The sequence below is a fragment of the Leptonotus elevatus genome, chromosome 8, assembly GCF_054856555.1.
Source record: "Leptonotus elevatus isolate MCC_2025b chromosome 8, RoL_Lele_1.0, whole genome shotgun sequence".
NCBI lineage: Eukaryota > Metazoa > Chordata > Actinopteri > Syngnathiformes > Syngnathidae > Leptonotus > Leptonotus elevatus.
Genome location: NC_141246.1, coordinates 12,424,735 through 12,443,397, shown reverse-complemented (window position 1 = coordinate 12,443,397; position 18,663 = coordinate 12,424,735). Strand labels below are relative to the sequence as shown.

General features: G+C 41.5%; 2 protein-coding genes across 4 annotated transcripts; one reads left to right on the top strand and one right to left on the bottom strand.

The window, feature by feature from the left end:
• Positions 1 to 2,693: 2,693 nt before the first annotated feature.
• Positions 2,694 to 10,612, top strand: LOC147169788 (uncharacterized). 3 transcript variants are annotated; one of them, XR_015095861.1, is made up of 10 exons: positions 2,694 to 3,044; positions 3,624 to 3,902; positions 5,969 to 6,247; positions 6,453 to 6,563; positions 6,664 to 6,711; positions 7,978 to 8,019; positions 8,095 to 8,127; positions 8,230 to 8,391; positions 9,412 to 9,470; positions 9,665 to 10,612. XR_015095861.1 is itself a non-coding variant. In XM_086083721.1 (10 exons), exons 1-9 carry the CDS (start codon positions 2,777 to 2,779, stop codon positions 9,444 to 9,446), a joined length of 1,146 nt encoding a protein of 381 aa, XP_085939847.1. In that variant the 5' UTR covers positions 2,694 to 2,776; the 3' UTR covers positions 9,447 to 9,470; positions 9,665 to 10,612. The 3 variants fall into 3 exon arrangements, 2 of the variants coding, with proteins under 2 accessions (XP_085939847.1, XP_085939846.1); XM_086083721.1 differs by having other exon boundaries at positions 8,230 to 8,280; XM_086083720.1 differs by lacking the exon at positions 9,665 to 10,612 and having other exon boundaries at positions 8,230 to 8,370; positions 9,412 to 9,446.
• Positions 9,942 to 18,468, bottom strand: fam114a1 (family with sequence similarity 114 member A1). Its single transcript, XM_086083718.1, has 13 exons — positions 18,334 to 18,468; positions 16,861 to 17,157; positions 14,861 to 14,945; positions 14,544 to 14,779; positions 14,284 to 14,418; positions 14,052 to 14,204; positions 13,832 to 13,967; positions 12,239 to 12,330; positions 11,473 to 11,664; positions 11,247 to 11,392; positions 10,860 to 10,932; positions 10,716 to 10,769; positions 9,942 to 10,555 (listed from the first exon to the last, which is right to left on the bottom strand). Exons 2-13 carry the CDS (start codon positions 17,149 to 17,151, stop codon positions 10,430 to 10,432), a joined length of 1,719 nt encoding a protein of 572 aa, XP_085939844.1. The 5' UTR covers positions 17,152 to 17,157; positions 18,334 to 18,468; the 3' UTR covers positions 9,942 to 10,429.
• Positions 18,469 to 18,663: the final 195 nt, after the last annotated feature.

Sequence of the window (18,663 nt, the reverse complement as noted above, 5' to 3'; positions counted from 1 at the left end):
CTACTTAGCTCATAGTCCATTAATGTAATATTAATCAGAATGTCCCGTTTAGACTAGTGAGGTCATATATAACATATAATTGTCAAGAAATGTTTAAGGTTGACTTCCTTTTTAATAATAATAAAAAAAAACATTTCAGTCAGACTCTTTAGAAAGTTTTTTTGTCATATTTATAAACTATTTTCCCCGTTGTAATTAACATTGAATTAATCCATTCCATTCTATCCGTCCATCCGTCTGTCTTATCATTTGGCCATCAGCTATTTGTGATGCCTTGTTGAGCTTGTTGGTTTGTGTTTTGATTGTGTTAATGATCCGGTTTCACTGCAAGCTCTGCATTGCAAAAAATGTATTTTTCCCAAGAGGCCTGTAAAATTTGATGGCGCACGTTGAGACCAATAAAGCCCTTTTAAGTGTAAATGTTCATGTTGAGTCATAAAAACGCAGCTAGATATTCTCAAGTACCTCGATGAGCATAGGGATTTTCATACAGTTAAATTTAGAGAGTGAAGGTGTGCACTGTGAGGTGCACTTGGAGCTCATTGATTTTTTTTCCCTACGTTAAAAAGATTTTATTGACGTGGCATTTTCACACCCTGCGTAGAAGGTCACCGACATTAGAGGAGAGAGCCAGTAAGGGACTCACAAGGGATGCAGCTCTCTGCTAAGAAACTTTAGTCAGCAAAGATGTGACCTTGAAAAACCTTGAGTGACAGTAGACGAGGAGGATCCATAGAGAAATACACAAAAAAAAAAAGATTCCGAGCTACAATGCAAGGATGTCTTTCTCCACACAGACTGAAAGCGACCAAAATTAACATAAGATGGAGGAGGGCAAGCTTTTTCACCTATGAAAAGCACCTCATCTCCATGTGGAACCTTGTAATATCCACATAATGATTCATAAAGCTTTCATGGCAACGCCTTACTGCTTACACAGCACTACATTTTTGTGCTCTGCTTTCTCCCTTAACCCCTCCTCCTTTTCTCATAAAAAAAACACACTTTCATTTCCTGATATTTATCCCTGATTCGTCATTTCTCAAATTCATGACTTAAATCAAATGACAAGACCAGGAAATTTGTTTGTCAAATTTTTATAGCCACAGAATATCATAATGTATCGTATTTATTCCCGAATATTTGATCAAGTAGGCTATTTAGCAATTCTGTAATAGTATTCCACATATTGTTGTTGTTTTCTGACATATATGTCAAGATTCACACACAAACCTAAAAACAACAACCCCACAAACTTTTCTTTTTTTTCAAAAATAAATGTTGTCTTTCTTTTAAGATTAAAAAAATGCTTATTTAAAACTTTTTTGTATCCATCTTAGATTATGGAGACTTGTTTTATATGAATACTTCAGCTCAATGTCTGACAAAGATTGACTTCCATGCTTCTGAGGTTTATCGGTAAATGTAGGGCCTTGAGCCATCATTGTGAACTATAATCTTGAGTGGGATGGTCTCCAATGGCTACCAAGAGGTTGGCACACAGATGACATCTTTATCCACTAGGGACTGCTGCTCTTTTACATTTGCAACTTCATCAAACAGAGAAGCCTTACAGTTTGCGTTCAAATGACATTTTGTTGCTAGCCGTTCCATTTGCCCGCATTTGGGGGAGAAAAAAAAAAACTTCGACATGGAACGTGTTGCCAAAGGACTACAAATTACACAAATTGCAGACGGAAAATATGTATTTCTTACCATACTCAGCTCCAGTAACATAACACTCAAAATACAAATCAGAACAAAATAGTTTTTCTTTCTACTGTTAGACAAATAAAAATGACTGCACAATGTATTTCCAATTAAGCACATGTGCGCTTCCACACTTAGTGGATGTGATTATCCAACGTGTTTATTGGTGTGGTCATTGGCAAGCCAGTGCTTTGTAATGACTAGGAAGTAACTTCACAATCCTTATCTGTGTCTAAAGTATGAAAACGTGTGTAGAGGTGTGTAGTGTGCATGTGCAAATCACGGCGTGTAATGTTTTGCAAAAAGTGTGAAGCTGAGTCTGTGCCTATTGTTGTGCAACTCTGGTGTGTTTTGCTCCTTGTGTGTAAACATCAGCAATTGTGTGAAAATGTTCATTTTAGTGTGTAAACTGTAATTTTAGCACAGGTTAATTTTTTACACTTTTGTTTTTACATTATTTTTTTTATTAGCACTGACCTGTAATGTTTAAATGCAGCAGAAATGAGCTCTAGTAATGATAGTGTTGATATTGAGTGGCAGAACTCTAAAAATTTAGCTCTTCCTGATTTAAGTAAGGTAGAGCTACTCAAACTACTCCCTTTGACTGTAAGACTGCGCACAGGTGTGTTTGGCTGCCTCAAGTGAGATGAGGCGGGAGGGATCGGTTGGATCAAACCATTTTTGTAAGAAAAAAAATCGTGTAAAATTATGTTTCTGCCAAGTACTTAATGTTGTTAACACATATAGCTTGTTAAAAAAAAAACAGGACAGACAGTAAATATAACTTAACGTCTCAAATTGCGGGCATGCTTGATTTATTTTACGACACTAACAGGACACTCTAAAAACACGTTCACTATATACATCACCTACTGGAGAGTGCGTGCCATTGCACCCTGAGTATATATATATCACAGGCTGCCATCACACACTCAATCAGACATTTGACATTTCGACTCACATGCAGCCAATAGATCCATTTGTCAACCTCGGCGTGAACACGACAGGAAGCACGAGCGGAAGAGAAGCGTCGAGCCGCAGCAACGTGCTGTGTGTGTGCGGCTGGATGGCCCCGTTGCTTCATCGCCTGCCTCGTCCTCAACGAACCGTGAGCTTTTCCTTTGAAGGCTTGGCCTGCAGCAAAAGAGATGAACGAAGAGGGCCGGACGTTTTTAAAACAGAAGAGGGAGGCCGATCGCTCAAGTTCAAAGTTACGCTTAGAGAGTGCGCGCGTCTGCGCGCGAACATGACAAGGTCAATCGTGACAAAGCTTCTCGTCCTCGTGATCTTCATTGTCATCATCTGCCTCCCAGATATTTTCACTTCACGCAGAGGTGAGAGGTTAAATGTGTGTTTATTTTTCATTTAGTTTTAAGGCCTTTCACAGGAAGTACTTCTGAGTTTGTGACCTGTTGCTTGGGCATTTGAATGCTTTCACTCACATCGTAATCTGTAAAGCCTTCCCCAAATGTTTATTTGTTTTCTCAAATAAATCAACATTTAAAATGTTTTTGGTTACTTCAGAAAAACCTAGAATATTTTACATTCAGAACAATAGATAAACACGTATTGAGAAATGACATGAAAAACATACGATCATTCAAAATTTGGCCTGTGTAGGATTAATTTAAGTTTTATTATGTTAATGCAATGGACTGAGCTAACTTGTCGTCGGGTCTTCATGCCCGAGCTCCACTCAGCCACTGGTGTAGTAGTAAATGAGTTCCGCTTATGTCACTTTGAAAACACAATTTCCTCTCTTGGCTCTTTGCCACATGCTCACAGCCAGTGGTTTCCTCACTTCTTTTTCTTTCTTACCCCCACTTCGATGTGTTTACTCCAGCGTCTTTTTTCCACCACTTCCCACACGTTCAAATAACTGCTCTAATATCTGGATGGTACGCTCCTTTCAGTGTCAAAAGTCAACCTGGTCTGTTTGCCGTGTGAACGGGGCAAGCGACCGAGGAAGAGGGAGAACTGGCGGAGTGCAGATGCCGAGGTGAGAAGAAAGACGTCATGTGACCCTCCTCCCATCCCAGGAGGCGAGGAATGGCGTGAGATGTGTGACGAGAGGGAAGCCGACAAGAGCCCAGCATTAGACGATGCGAGGAGTGAAGACCCGCACTCAAGTTGGTACACGTGTGAAACACAAGGGAGTGCGGCGGAATTACATAGTAACAACTCACCTTCAGGTACCAGTGATGATGTTTAGTCTTAAGATTGTCTGCGGTTTGAAATAATCTTTGAAATACACTCTAAAAACAACTGGGTTAAAAATAATCCAAGTTGGGTCAAAAAAGGGATTGTCTTAACTATTTGGGTTATTCAATGTACCCAAAAAGTTGGGTCAAACAAATAACCCACAAAACAACCCATATAATTAGGTTGCTTTGTGGGTTATTCATTTAATTTGACCCAACTTTTTGGGTTAAGTAACTGAAAAAGTTGGGTCGGTCCATTCTTGACCCACTTTGGGTTATTTTTGACCCAACTGTTTTCAGAGAACTCTCCCCTCATACAAGGTAGATTAACTCGACAATCCAGTAAACTGTCATTGCCTTTCTCATCTATCTCAATACAGTGTTGGCACAGTTAGCTTGAAAAAGTAAGTTAGCTTCTTCATTGATTACTTGACTTTAAAAAGTTAATTAGTATACAAGTTACTTTATTAGTTACATTCAACGAATGCCGAGAACCTCGCTTAACAAAATTGACAGTCAGTTTTGGCAACATTTTAATTGGAAGTACATTTTTAACTGCGATGTTTAAAAATAAAGTTTCTTTTTTTTATCCATCCATCCATTTACTAGCACTTATCCGGGGTCGGGTCGCACGGGCAGCAGCTTTAGGAGGGAAACACAGACTTCCCTCACCCCAGCCACTTCAACCAGCTCCTTCGGCGGGATCCCAAGGCGCTCCAAGGCCAGCCGAGAGACATAGTCTCTCCAGCGTGTCCTGGGTCGTCCCCGGGGCCTCCCGCTGGTGGGACATGCCCGGAACACCTCTCCAGGGAAGCGTCCAGGAGGCATCCGAACCAGATGCCCGAGCCACCTCAACTGGCTCCTCTCAATGTGGAGGAGTAGCGGCTCGACCCGGAGTCCCTCCCGGATCACCGAGCTTCTCACCCCATCTCTAATGGAGAGCCCGGACGCCCTCTTTTCGGCCGCTTGTATCCGGGATCTTGTTCTTTCTGTCACGACCCATAGCTCGTGACCACTGGTGAGGGTAGGAACATAGATCGACCGGTAAATCCAGATCTTTGCCTTTTGGCTCAGCTCCTTCATCACAAAGGTCGATATGCATCACTGCAGACGCCGCACCAAGCCGCCTGTCGACCTCCCGCTCCAGCCTACAATCACTCGTGAGCAAGACCCCAAGATCCTTGAAATCCTCCACTTGGAGCAGGATCTCATCCCCGAACCGGAGAGGGCACGCCACTCATTTCCGACTGAGGACCACGGTCTCGGATTTAGAGGTGCTGATCTTCATCCCAACCGCTTCACACTCGGCTGCGAACCGCTCCAGTGAGAGGACTCCCCGAGGGACGCGGTCGAACGCGTTCTCCAAATCCACAAAACACGTATAGACTGGTTGGGGCGAACTCCCATGCACCCTGGAGGACCCTGCCAAGGGTGTAGAGCTGGTCCACTGTTCCACGACCGGAACGAAAACTGCTCCTCCTGAATCCGAGATTCGACTTCCCGACGGACCCTCCTCTCCAGCACCCCTGAATAGACCTTACCAGGGAGGCTGAAGAGTGTGATCCTTCTATAGTTGGAGCACACCCTCCGGTCCCCCTTCCTAAAAAGGGAGACCACCACCACCAAGTATGCCCACACCTGCTCTGCGCTTCTCACCGTGGGCAACTCCAGAGTGGAAGAGAGCCCAACCCCTCTCGAGAGGATTGGTACCAGAACCCAAGCTGGAGAGTGTGGAGGAGAGTCTGACTATTTGTAATCGGAATTTCTCTGCCCCACACACCAGCTCGGGCTCCTTCCCCGCCTGAGGTGACATTCCATGTCCCAAGAGCTAGCTTCTGTAGATCGAACCGCCGAAGTACATAAAATAAACACAACCTTTTTTGACTGAAGTAATTATTTTCATTTTGAAAAAAAATCAGTCTTGATGGATTATACTTTACATACAACAGCTACCTGTTTTTGTATAAACAATTTTTTTTATTAATTAATGAATGTTATAAAAGGGCTAGCATTTTTCCCCCATCCAATAATCATTTGATACATTTTTCCATTTCCAGTTGCAAAGGTTGACATTGAAATGTCAGTGAAGCTTCAACTCGGAGATGCTAACTTCCTGAAGCTCACCTTATATGGCCACAGTAATTCCAGCTCCCTGCACCTTCAGCCACCTGAGGAGGAAACGGAAGATGGAGGTCACAGTGTGGCCTCTTATTGCTGTGTGCTAGCCCCACCCACTTCAGAGACATCCAATCACATCGCTTGTCTGCTGAGACTGAACAATCACACCCTTTCTTCTGCCGCAGAAAACAAAAAGTTTCTAAAGACACAAGAACAAGGTTTGTGTGGGAATTTATGACCAACAGGTATCGTCTAACTGTACTAAACAATAATATGGGGCAGTATTATCTTATCAAAGGCAGATTAAAAAAAACAATTAAAAAAAAACTCTTGCACTGGCTCCTATTAGATTATGCAAAAGTATCGAATGTTGAGTCTGCCGGCAAATCGTTAATATTGAGTGTTGTGTCTTCTCCTGTCCAGATGAGTGGGGTGGTGTGTTCAGGATCCTCTGGCTGGTTCTCTTGTGTGTGGTATTGCTGACTTTGACCTTGGCTTTCCTCAGACAAATAAAGCGGAGTCGACACTGCTGCAGTAAGACACACACACACACACACACACAGTCTAATGCACACAAACCATCCAAAGTGTCCAAATGATTAGAATTTACCTGCACATATGTTCTGCCCATCAGAGAAAGTGCATCCTCTTGGTGATGGCTTCACTGAGCAGCAGTTAAAAGGTGAAAGGAAAAAATTGTATATTATGTACTCCTGAAATGTGTACTTGTTCCTGATGTAGTAAAAATGTCTGTTTCAAGCAAAAGCAAGGAATATTTTTGCTGTTGGGCAGTGACGTGCATAGTGGGGGGGCCAAAGGGGCGGGGGCCAAAGGGGCGGGGGCCCGGGCATCCACCTCAGGAGGGGGGGGGGGGCAATTTAAATAGGAAGAAAAAGTGACTAGACATGTCAACCAGAAAAATATTCCATCCACATCCCTTCTTTCCAACCTCGACAATGATTGTTTATTAAGGGGCATGAAACCTAGGCAGGGGTCTCTCCTTTAACACACCTGATTCCACTGATCAGCAAGCTCTGCAGAAGCTTGATAATGATCCTGATCATTTTAAATCGGTGTGTTGGGAGGAAGGAAACATCTAAAAGATGCAGGCTAGTGGTCATCACGGACCGGATTTGGACACCCCCTGGGTTAGGGGTTTCAAATTGGGATTTTGAATTTGGTTTACGGTTTTAAAGTAGGGCATGAGAAAGGCTTCTTCTTTTTCTTCTTGCCTGCATCTAACCCTGTCCTCTGCATCCTCTGTTCTCACAGAGGATGCAGCTTCGTGTCCTTTTTAACTACATCCATCAAATAATTAGGGTTTTAAACTAGAGTTCCAAAAGAGGGTTAGGTTAGGGGGGTTAGGGTCGTTATGATTTCTAATTAGGGTTTTAAGATAGACTTAGGGTTTCAAATTAGTGTTTTGAACGAGGGTTAAGGTTTTACATTAAGGTTTTAAACAAGGGTTAAGATTCCAAAGTAGGGTAATAAATTTGGGATTTTGAACTTTTTAAATTAGGGTTAGGGTTTCAAAGTCAGGTTTTATACTAGGGGTGGGGTTTTAAACGGTGGTTATGGTTTCAAATAAAGATTTTGAACTAGGTTTAGGTTTTCAGATTACGGTTTTAAACAGGTTAGTGTTTTGGAGTAAGGTATCAAAGTAGGGTTAGGCTTTCAAAGTATGGATTTAAAGTAGGGTTAGGGTTTGAAAATTGGGTTTAAAACTAGAGTTGGGGTTTTAAATGAGGGTTTTATTTAGGGTTAGAGTTAAATATTTTAAATAAATATTTTTCATGTCACACCAAGTATCAAATGAGACAATCTGATGTTGATTAGATGGAACCAATGACACCACGATTAGCTTTCGAAAAGGTCACTTCTTCTGGCACTATTTTGAATTCATGTACTTAAAGTAACACGAGTTTCATTATTAATTGAATGCTTAAAGGGAGAAGCCTTCTCTGTTATGAGCCTACCCGGACATGGTCAGGTCAGTAAGAAAATAAAGTCGAATTTATAGGAAAATATGTGGTGGAACTGATTTTTTATTTTTCCCCCATGACAGGACTATCATCGATTGAAGAGGTCGTAGTAGCTGGTAGGAAATCATAACACGCACGATAATAACAAAACACATTTGGGTGGATGAATCTTACTGTTCACGATCTTCATGTCTTCTTTTATTTTTATTTTTTTTCAGATGATGTAGAAACTGTACTGGACGGACATACGGACCCCCGTTATGTGACTGGTAAACCAAAATGTCGCAGTCACTCTTTATCATCTGAGTCTTCATATCAAGATAGTCAAACGTTTACAACAATGGAGGAATCTTGATACGGTAACCCATTTGCTGTAAAAGGTAGGCTGTAGATGGGAGATGGTGGTCTATCGTAATTATTGAGCCAGGGCACCCATTTTGTGCAGTATCAATACAGAAATAATGATGATATATATACTCGCAGACAGTAATGGCTCATTATGTTGTAAAAATGACAAAAGGTGGATATATAAGCATATTGTCATTTCTTCCATCTAACGGAAGAGCATTTCATTGATCTGCCTGCAAATATGCATCGCTGGCATAGATAGATGAACAAAAACATATTTGTAATAAATCATTTTTAGTCACGTTATATCATTCATTTCCCACTCTGCCGCTGATGTTCCCTCGAGAGCCGACTATTGTGCCGCAATACCTTGCTTTGGAATCATTGATCGACAAGGACCCCAAATAAGTGTTCATTCTCAATAAATACATTCTTCAAAATAAGACGGAAAAGGTGAACAGACCTGTAGGCTCAAAATCTTTTTGAAATGATCAAAGATGTAACCATTAGTGAGTGCAATAGAGGTGAATAAGTGATGAAGTTATGAAGAAAATATTCATCACGATTATTTTAGTAATAATTGTAATCACTAATAGTACGACTATTTATGTTTTTTGGTACAAAACAAGAAAATGCTTAAACGTAAAAAATATTAAGACAAATACAATTACTTAAAACACTGTAATTGTGCAAGTTCCTTTTAGACGAAACAAAACATATTATGTTATTTATTTATTTTAATTAAACAACTCAAAATTGGTATTAATAATATTTTCTTTTCTTTTTTTACAATTATGCTGATTTTGTAATTGTGAAATTTGTAATTGAATTTCGATTAATTGCACAACCCTAATTAGGTGACTTCGTGGGGTTCAAAGTGCAAGGCAACTTAGCAAACAAAAGACATATGTTAAGTTGCTTGAACCTTAGAGAAATCCATCTATCCCATTTTCTATAGCACTTTGAACTGGTCTGGTCAGAACTGGTCACCAGTCATTCGAGCCCACATTCACCGAGTTGGGAATTAACCCACACTGTTTTCACCCATTCAGGTGAACGAACCACTGTACCTACCAGCGGTGACTAAACATGGAAAACGGTTATCCTAAATGTAAGTAAAATGGCAATCAGTTGTTGGAAGTCATTTTAAAATGTTCTTTGTTCATCAGTTATACAACATATAAAAGGTTCCTGAGTAACTGACTCACTATTTAATTTAAATGTGCAATCTAAAATGCATGATGCATTATTTGATTTGTGTTGTTATTCATCATTGACCACACGCATCTAACATTTCTCTGACAGCTAATCTTTGTCACCACCCAACGGTGACTTTCCCTCCCAAAAGGAGCCGAGCTGCTGATGGATCGAACACCGCTTTAGCATCGCAAAGAAAAACAAACGTCATACGTCCATGACTTAAATGTGAACAAATTTGCAGAGTTTCTACACATAAATCAATCATATTTCCTATACTATATGGCTAAAAGGATTTATTTATTTTTTATTAATGTGTTGACCCCACAGACAAGGCAATGAAAATACGTGTAAAAACAACATTAACAAGAATGAAAGAACTGAGCACATAGCTGAGCTCTCTTCAGAGCATTTATTTCATATGGAGACATGCCATTTGTATTGGATCCGAGTAGGGTGAATGTTGCGGAAATATATGGGAGGGGGGGTGAGTTATACAACAAACAAAAATACAGTCATCATGAATACGGGCACTTGAAGAGGAAAGAAAATCCTCTTCTGTCAGTCAAGGCAATGGAGTGCAAGTCTGCTTATTATAGAATTTTCTTTATATATGAACGTAAACACCAACACATTTTGGTTACGCTGAATTTTTGGAGATTATCTTCGTATTAAGCAGCCTCCACGTTAAAACAAACAATAGCGGGCTCAGCCGCACGCAGCGGCGGCCTGTGAATCATTAAACATGTTATAGCTTTGTATTATACACATAAATAAACAACTTCTGACAACGCAGATGAAAGCACTTAGTGTGGAATTTCTTTATCCTTTCTGTACAATAGATGAGTGTGTGTGTGTGTGTGTGTGTGCGTGTTAGTGCTGCACGTGTGCTTCTGGTTCCTTGCAGGTTGCGCAGCGTTGGCTCTCGATGTGGGAGATCTGCAGAACGGGCAGCAGAAGTTGAAAGGCGTTCTGGATGTAGTTGGTACTGTTAGAGCCCTGAGGACAGAAGACCCAGGACCTTCATCAACAATTCATCGCAAAGTGACGATTCCCCGTCAACGCTTGTGTACAATATGACAATGTTCTAAGCGTATGTGCCGCCCCCTGTAGGCTCATTCATTAATTGCAAGTGGAGTTGAGAAGGCGCAGCTCTCACCTCCAGCAGCACGCTGTCAACCAGCGGACTGAGCTCCTCAGCTTTCCTCTGACCCTGACAATGACAACAGTGTGCATGTTGAATTCACATGGAATTTCTCAGAGCCGTTTTCATGTCCAATCTTGCGCACGGGCTCAAACTTACCCCGACGAGGAGAAGCGTGCCAGAGAACTTTCTGGCCAAGCACTCCACCTCCTTACACATGGCGCATGTCAACCTGTCAGGAAAGTGGACGTTGAAGCAGCACGCACACGCACACACACACTTGTACTTATATAATTGTGAGGACACCCGGAGACATAATGCATTTCCTAGCCCCTTCCCTAACCCCAACCATCAAAAATGATTACCTACCCCTATTCCTGACCCTAACCTCAACCATAACCCAATTCAAACCTAAACTCTAAAACCAAGTCTTGAGTTGTGAGGACCGGCCAAAAATGTCCTCACTTCACAAAATTGTCCTCAATCTGTTGGTTAAAGACGTATTTTGGTCCTCACAATGTAGTACGTATAAGCACGCACACACACCTGGTGAGGACATGTGCCTGATCCCTTGCCGGTTTCTCCTGCTCCTGCTCTTGTCCATGTAAGATGAGTTCTGCCACCTTGTGGAGCTGCTCAATACTCCGAGCTGTCACTTCGGCCAGACTGCCCACCGACGACATGTAGACAGCCTGCGGAGCAAAAACGTCGACGCCGACTAAATGAAATCACAAGTATTGATGATTGGATTTACACACTGACGAGACGTCACCTCCGCAGAATTGAGCTCTTGCTTCATCTCTGCCTCCTCTTCCTCCTCCTTCTCCTCCTGAGCCGCTCCATCTTCCTCCTCCTTCTCCTCTCCCTTCTCTCCTCCAGGCTGCTCCTGCGTCTCCGTGCCAACTGTCTCCGTAGCGACAGGCCGCTCCACCTTGCTCACCCAGTCGTGGGCGCTCATCCGAGCCTGAAGTTGCGCAATTAGGAGCTGTCGGCTCGGCCTAACCACCATTTTGATGTGCGGCATTCTAATCGCACGCATCTGCACCATTTTGATGCGAATGCATTGATTCCATACAGTCGGCCTCATTTGGATACAATTTGTCATCGTGTCGACAATCAGGGTGGGCAAAATGTGGCCTGCGGGCCCTGGATGGCCCATAAATTACCGCATGAAGAATCTTTTTTTAATTGATTATTATTATTATCAAGAGGCTTATTAGCTTTAATCCAGCCTTAACCTTATTAAATAACTGGTTAAATGATTAACAGTAAATAATAAAACTAAAATATTAGTAAAATAGATTAATTAATACATATTGTGCATTTATTCTTTATTTTTAACCAAAATACACAATTTTAATTGAATTTTTTTTTCAGTATGTTGCCAACTATTGCTGAGGAGGACTTACTCAATGTCAGATTTTCTTTGTATTGGTGGCCCGATACCTAAAAATAAGGCTGGTATACCAATAACTGGTGTCGGTACTCGCCCATCCCTAATAAAAAAAAAAAACGGTTGTACTGTGTACATCTTTTACCTTATTGAGTTTGTCTGGTGTAGCAGCGATGTGAAGCTCAAACAGCAAGTCAGTCAGAACACTCATAAATTCTTCATCGACTTCATCAGCTTCTACAAAAAAATATACACACAAACACAGCAACAATTTACAGGTTCAAATAATGACACGATATTACTTAAAAAAGAAAAATCCTCCAACTAATAACTTGATTAAAAATACGCGTTGAGTGAAAAAATTATAATCAAGTACTGAGTAACAGGTGACTTCTGATTTATGATTTAAATAGCGCATGGATGTCAACTGGAGAAAAAAAATAAAATAGGAGTATGCAAATTCAAATATTGCCAATCAAAGTCCCTTTAAAACTTTTTTTGTTTTACATATAACATACCAAAAAACTTTACACCAGGTAGGGACTATTTATTTTATGTAGTATATAATTTGATCATAGTGAACTTTGACAGGTGGTTTCACCCCCATTTAACAGCAATGGTGTTGAACTCTGTTTCATTACTCAAAAACAACACAGGTTCTGCCAACTCTCATATTTATCTTCATTTCTGTGTGTGGATTATTTTTTTCTCGCTGCTCCTTTTGAACAGAGATGTAACGATAACGGCAATATCAAGATATTGCGATATTAAAATTGCCACAATAGCGTCGCTGGTATTCCATTTTTGCATTTCTAGCACCCTCTGGTGGCTAGTTTATTAGTGAGGTTTAATTTGGATTGATTTGATTTTTTACTCATTCACTCCTAGCCATTTTCACTCCCGGCTGTTTTACTGGATTTTGACAGATTTTGCAAGGCCCACAGAATATTGTGTCCTATTGCTATATAAAAAAAAAAGGAACCTACTGGAGTCTCTTCTTTCATCAGGGAAAAAAAGTATATTTCTATCTGTTCCCGTTTTGCAGCAATTAGCATTAGAATATAGCTAAGTTTCATCATTATTCACAAATCTATTTAAAACTGTGAGTAAAAGCTTTTTTGCAACATGGCCCTGGTTGATCTCTTTTGCTCTGCTGCCACCTGCTGGCCATTATTTGGTTTAAGTGACCTCTACAGGTCAGAGGCTTTATCAAAGCCTTCTGTATGCTCTAGCATTACAAAAAAAACCCCATAAAAACATATAAATACGTCTTTGGGACACTTCAAACATTTTAAATAGAACGTATTCATACGTTTTTGGGAGCAAATGAGTTCAACATTGTATTTATTTATTCATGTTTGCAATATTGTGAGTATTTACACAGATCGTGATCATTAACGTATCGTGAGGTTCATATTGTGATATTTATCATTTCATAATGTTTGGCTATCGTTACTTCCCTACGTTTTAATTTGTACAACCCTTTCTACAGTGAAAACAGAAAACTTAAGCGGGTCCAAGTGGGTTGAAATTGGAGTAAATGTAGTTTGTCATGACACTTAAGACTATGTGCTTTATAGTTTGGAAATAATTGACATCAATGAATAAATAATTTACATTTGTCTGACAATTAAAATGTTACTCATGCTTTTACAAAGATTTTACCAAGGTGAGAGGTTATCTGTGTAATATGTTTTCCAATACGGAAAATGATTTAAAATCCACATTGTTGGGTTACCCTTCGCCTGCTCGTCATCCTCAGTCCCCTCTTCCTTCTCCTCCTCTCTCTTGAAGAAGACGCCCTTGATGAAAATCAGCTCCTTCTTCACCTCCTCGAGCTCTTCTTCCTCGAGGGAGGAGAGGTACGCTTGCACCTGCAGGCAGCACTTGGCCTTATTTCTCCATTTGCACTCTCCCGGATGAAATATGTGCTATTCTCTCTCAAACTCAAGGCTGACCTTGGCCTCGCTTTCGTTGGACAGGATCTCGAGAGCCTCCAGGTGGGACAAGCCCTGGTAGTCGTCGAAAAGAATCCCATAATGAGCCGCGGGTGCGTCGACGGGCTGGTTGCTCAGGCGCGCTCGCTCCTTCTCCTTGGCTTCCTTCAACATCTGCGAGGCAAAAACAAGTGAAGGCAAATGCGGAAGCACGCCCACGGGAGGTGGTGAACGAGGAGCTTTACGATCATACCTGACTCAGGGAGGCCGTCTTCTGCATCAGGGTCTTGGTCTTTTTGAAACCTGGATCGCTCTCGGCCAGAACGGTCATGGTCTTCTTTCCGATGAACTCCAAAGCATCCAGACCGCCGCTGATCACAGATTTGCCCTGAGAGTCCCGGCGTGACATTAAACTGAGGATTTTTTTTTTTTTGGGGTCAGGTAAACATACGAGTAGTGGGGACTAAAAAAAAGGAGACTATAAATGTTCGAAATGTAAAAAAACGTTCTCACCGTGTTCTGTACAGCGTTAGAGATAGCAGAGAAGACGCCGCGGTTGGAGGCGGCAGCGCTCGGACCGGTCGAGCCTTCAAGGCCTGAGAGCTGGACATTTTCCCCTCCTCCCTCTGGCTTCTCCTCCATTGTGTCCTCCTCCTCCTCCTCTTCCTCTCTGGCCTCCTCCCCCACGGAGGTCCTGTGGAGGCGCAGAGCTTCTCCTGCCTTCGCCTTGACCGACGTCAGACTGTGACCTGTTACGCACGCAGCGAAGAAGATGAACATCCACAAAAGGAGACAGAAGATGGAGGGACGAGGTCATGTGAGAGACGTACCCACTGTGGAGGTGGCGCTGCTCAGGAAGGATTTGCCCCACGAGCCCCAACCTCCCCAGGCTTGATCGTTTTTCTGACCTGAGCTCTGCACGCAAGAGCACATTTTTTTTGACGTGTAGCATTGTCTCATCATCTATTTCATTCACATCTCGCTGTCTCTGTCTGTCTGTCTGTCTGTCTGTCTGTCTGTCTCTCTCTCCCTCTCTCTCTGTGTCTCTCTCACGCTCTCACACTCTCTCTCACTCTGTGTGTCTCTCTCCCTCTCTTTCTGTCTGTGTCTGTCTCTCTCTCTCTCTCTCTCTCTCTCTGTCTCTCACTCTGTGTGTCTCTCTCTCAGGCTCTCTCTCCCTCGCTCTGTGTGTGTGTGTCTCTCTCTGTGTTTCTCTCATGCTCTCACTCTCTCTCTCACTCACTCCCTCCTTCTCTCTCCCTCTGTGTGTGTGTGTGTGGGGGTGTGTGTGTCTTTGTGTGTCTCTCACACACTCTTTCTCACTCCCCCTCTCTCTCTGTCTCCCTCTCTCTCTGTGTCTCTCTTACTCTTTTTCTCTCTCTTTGACACTTTCTCCCTCTCTCTCTCTCTGTGTCTCTCTCATGCTCTCACACTCTCTCTCACTCTGTGTGTCTCTCTCTCTCTGACTCTCTCCCTCTCTCTCTGTCTCTCACGCTCTCACACTCTCTCTCACTCTGTGTGTGTCTCTCTCCCTCTCTTTCTGTCTCTGTCTCTGTCTCTCTCTCTCTCTCTGTCTCTCTCACTCTGTGTGTGTCTCTCTCTGACTCTCTCTCCCTCGCTCTCTCTGTGTGTGTGTGTGTGTCTCTCTCTCTCTCTCTCTCTCTCTCTGTTTCTCTCATGCACTCACTCTCTCACTCCCTCCTTATCTCTCCCGGTGTGTGTGTGTGTGTGTGTGTGTGTGTGTGTCTTTGTGTGTCTCTCTCTCACTCCCTCTCTGTCTCACTCTCTCATTGTCATTTAGAAACACTTGTTTGTTAGAATGTTGTGAAATTGTCATAGTAAATGATTAAAAAAAACTGCATGTAAAAGAGTTTATAGTAAGTTAACAACTCTAAATGTAGTAGATAAAAATCTGTCTTTCATATTAATTCATGGTTAACGTGAAGTAAAATGAGTGAATTAAATGATATTAAAAATAAATGGTTCACTTCCCTTTATGTAAGCATAAGCCTAATCGGCCAAAATACTTATGTATAATCATAATCTCATATTGTTTGTTGTAACACAGATTTATTTATTGCTTGTGTTTGCTAAAATAAATAAATAAATAATAATACATGGGACGAGGACCTTGAAAAAAATAATCTCATTAAATCCTAATCACCATATTGTAGGCCAAAAATTTGCAATTAGATTATAATTCAAAATCGGTCGGCTGTACAAGGAACTATGTTGGTGTGAGTTGAACAGCTTCATGAAATGCTTTGGCGTCATCTTATGGCATATATAAGCAATTACAGTTGTACTTATAAATTCACAAAACATGGCAGACGATGTGAAATCTTGGCAATTTTGGTTTAAAATATGACTGATGATCTTATTATTTTTCTTTATTGCAATGTTTTGTTTAATGAGTGTGCTATTTTGGAATGCTTTATATTCTAATTTTAATCTCTTTAAAAAAAGAATGCAAAGATATTTTGCTTAGTCACTCATGCATTCTTTCCAGAATGTTACAAAATTTAAAAATTCCGGCAGGATATATAAAGTTATGAGCACAACTGTACTGTATTTTTAGGGCCGCATCAGGTACGTGAAGATTTTCGCTAGTCACGACAGGACGCAGTCACTAACACTGTATTACTTATATTGTATATATTTTTTGTGAAATTTTTTGTTTGGTGTTGTAATGTCAGATTTTTTAAATGTAAAATTATCTCTTAGCTCAATACAATTTGTGAAGGTTGTTTTATTTTAGGTTAACGCACGCATTCCTTAACATTTCTCAAAATGAATCCACTGCATCTATTTCTCTTGCTGAGTGACCAACCTCCTCATCCTTCTCCTCCGTCGCGTCTGGCTCCAGGCTCACTGATTGGTCACATTCAGTCAGCTGACCCTCAGACTCCAGTTGACTCTCTGACGAAGTTAGTTTGTCCCTAGTGTCCTCGGTTGCCCCCTCGGGGGTCTGCAGGGCACTCTCTGGGATCTGAGGAGGCTGCTGAACTTCAGCGGGCGCTGCGGGGGCTTCAGGGACATCGTGGCCACAGCTGAGGTCAGAGGTTGGGGGCTTATCAGGTGGAGGAGGGCTTTCTGCATCAGAGGGGGCAGACTGGGACATGGTGATCTGGGAGTGGAGATAATGACTGTTTTAAAGACACCGGTATTTGGACAGAAACTATGCAGCATTGCTGGCCTAAACACAATCAGAAGCACTGATGTTTATTTACAACCTAGATTCTACTACAGTATTTCTTCAATGAAATTGTATCCATTAAGTCTTCATTTTGTAGCATTTCTCTTGGCATTTTACTGTTGTACAACTGTCTAAAAATCCATCTATCCATCTTCTTTACTTCTAGTCCTTATTAGGGTTGCAGGTGAGAAGGAGCCTTTGACTAAGAGGCACCCTAGACTGGTGCAAAATTTGCCCAAAATTTGAGCGCCACCCCTCAGAAATGTGAGGTGTATGTACTAAACACCCGCCCAATTTTATATTCAAAAGTTGCCTTGTAGTAACTTTTCAATCTCAAACTAGGTGTTTACAAAATATCAAACGAAAATAACATTAAGTGCACACTGATATAGTTGACTACATGACAAAAAACGATTGGAAATGCAGAACAATTATAAAGTAAAAGGAACACAAAACAATTAAAGATTTAAAAAACGGTTCTAAACGTACACAAAAACTACACAAACAATCCTCAATAGAGAGTACAGTACTACAATATACTTTTTTTGTACTTGTGGAAATTGTGAGATTTGAATGGTAGCCACTAACCAAACAACAGTACCACATTGCCACCTGTTGGTTACTGACTGCATGCATACTCAATGACATACAACACTTCTGTCATCCTGTTTTGTTTACACTCGCTAGTGTGTGCAGAAACTTTGATCAGATTTAAAAAATAATAATCTCTTAGACATCAATCAGTGTGCCTAAAATAAACATAGTACCGTAGGGGCTAAACGCAATTACCTGTACAATGACTCGCATGCAACATCTTTTAAACTATCCAAAACATCAATTTAAAAGTTTGACAACAAAGCAAAAGCCTTGTCAGAAATGATATTAACTATTCATACCACGGATGCACAGTGGATGTTAATTTCCAAACAATGACAAATAGCCTAAAGCACACGCTTGCAAACATGACGATTCTGCTCCAGATTATTATATGAACGAACCAAAAACGCATTCTGCAGTGCAGATAGTTTATTGAAACATGTTTGTCGTGTAAACCGATGGAAGCAGCCAACTTTGTATTGTTTTTGTGAAAGTGACAGCGTAACTCACCCGTTCGGTACCAGCCGGCGGCTCCTCTTCCGCCCCGCCACGTCGGCAGGCGGGTGAGCCTCGACATCGAAGAGTACCAACAACTGTCAAGAAAGTTCATCGCGCCTTTCGCAAACGATCGTTTCCTCCATATCGGCACAATATTACCGAAGAGTAGCACCTGTCAAGATGTTTCCCTGCTCCTCCTCGGAATTTTAGACGTCTATGAATGTATGCATAAAACTGTCAAGATGCGTTTGCTGAAGATTAAAACCTGTCGAAATGATACCCCGTGCCTACACGCAACTATCATACTCAGAGTAATAATGCCCAGATCACACTTTTCTCCAT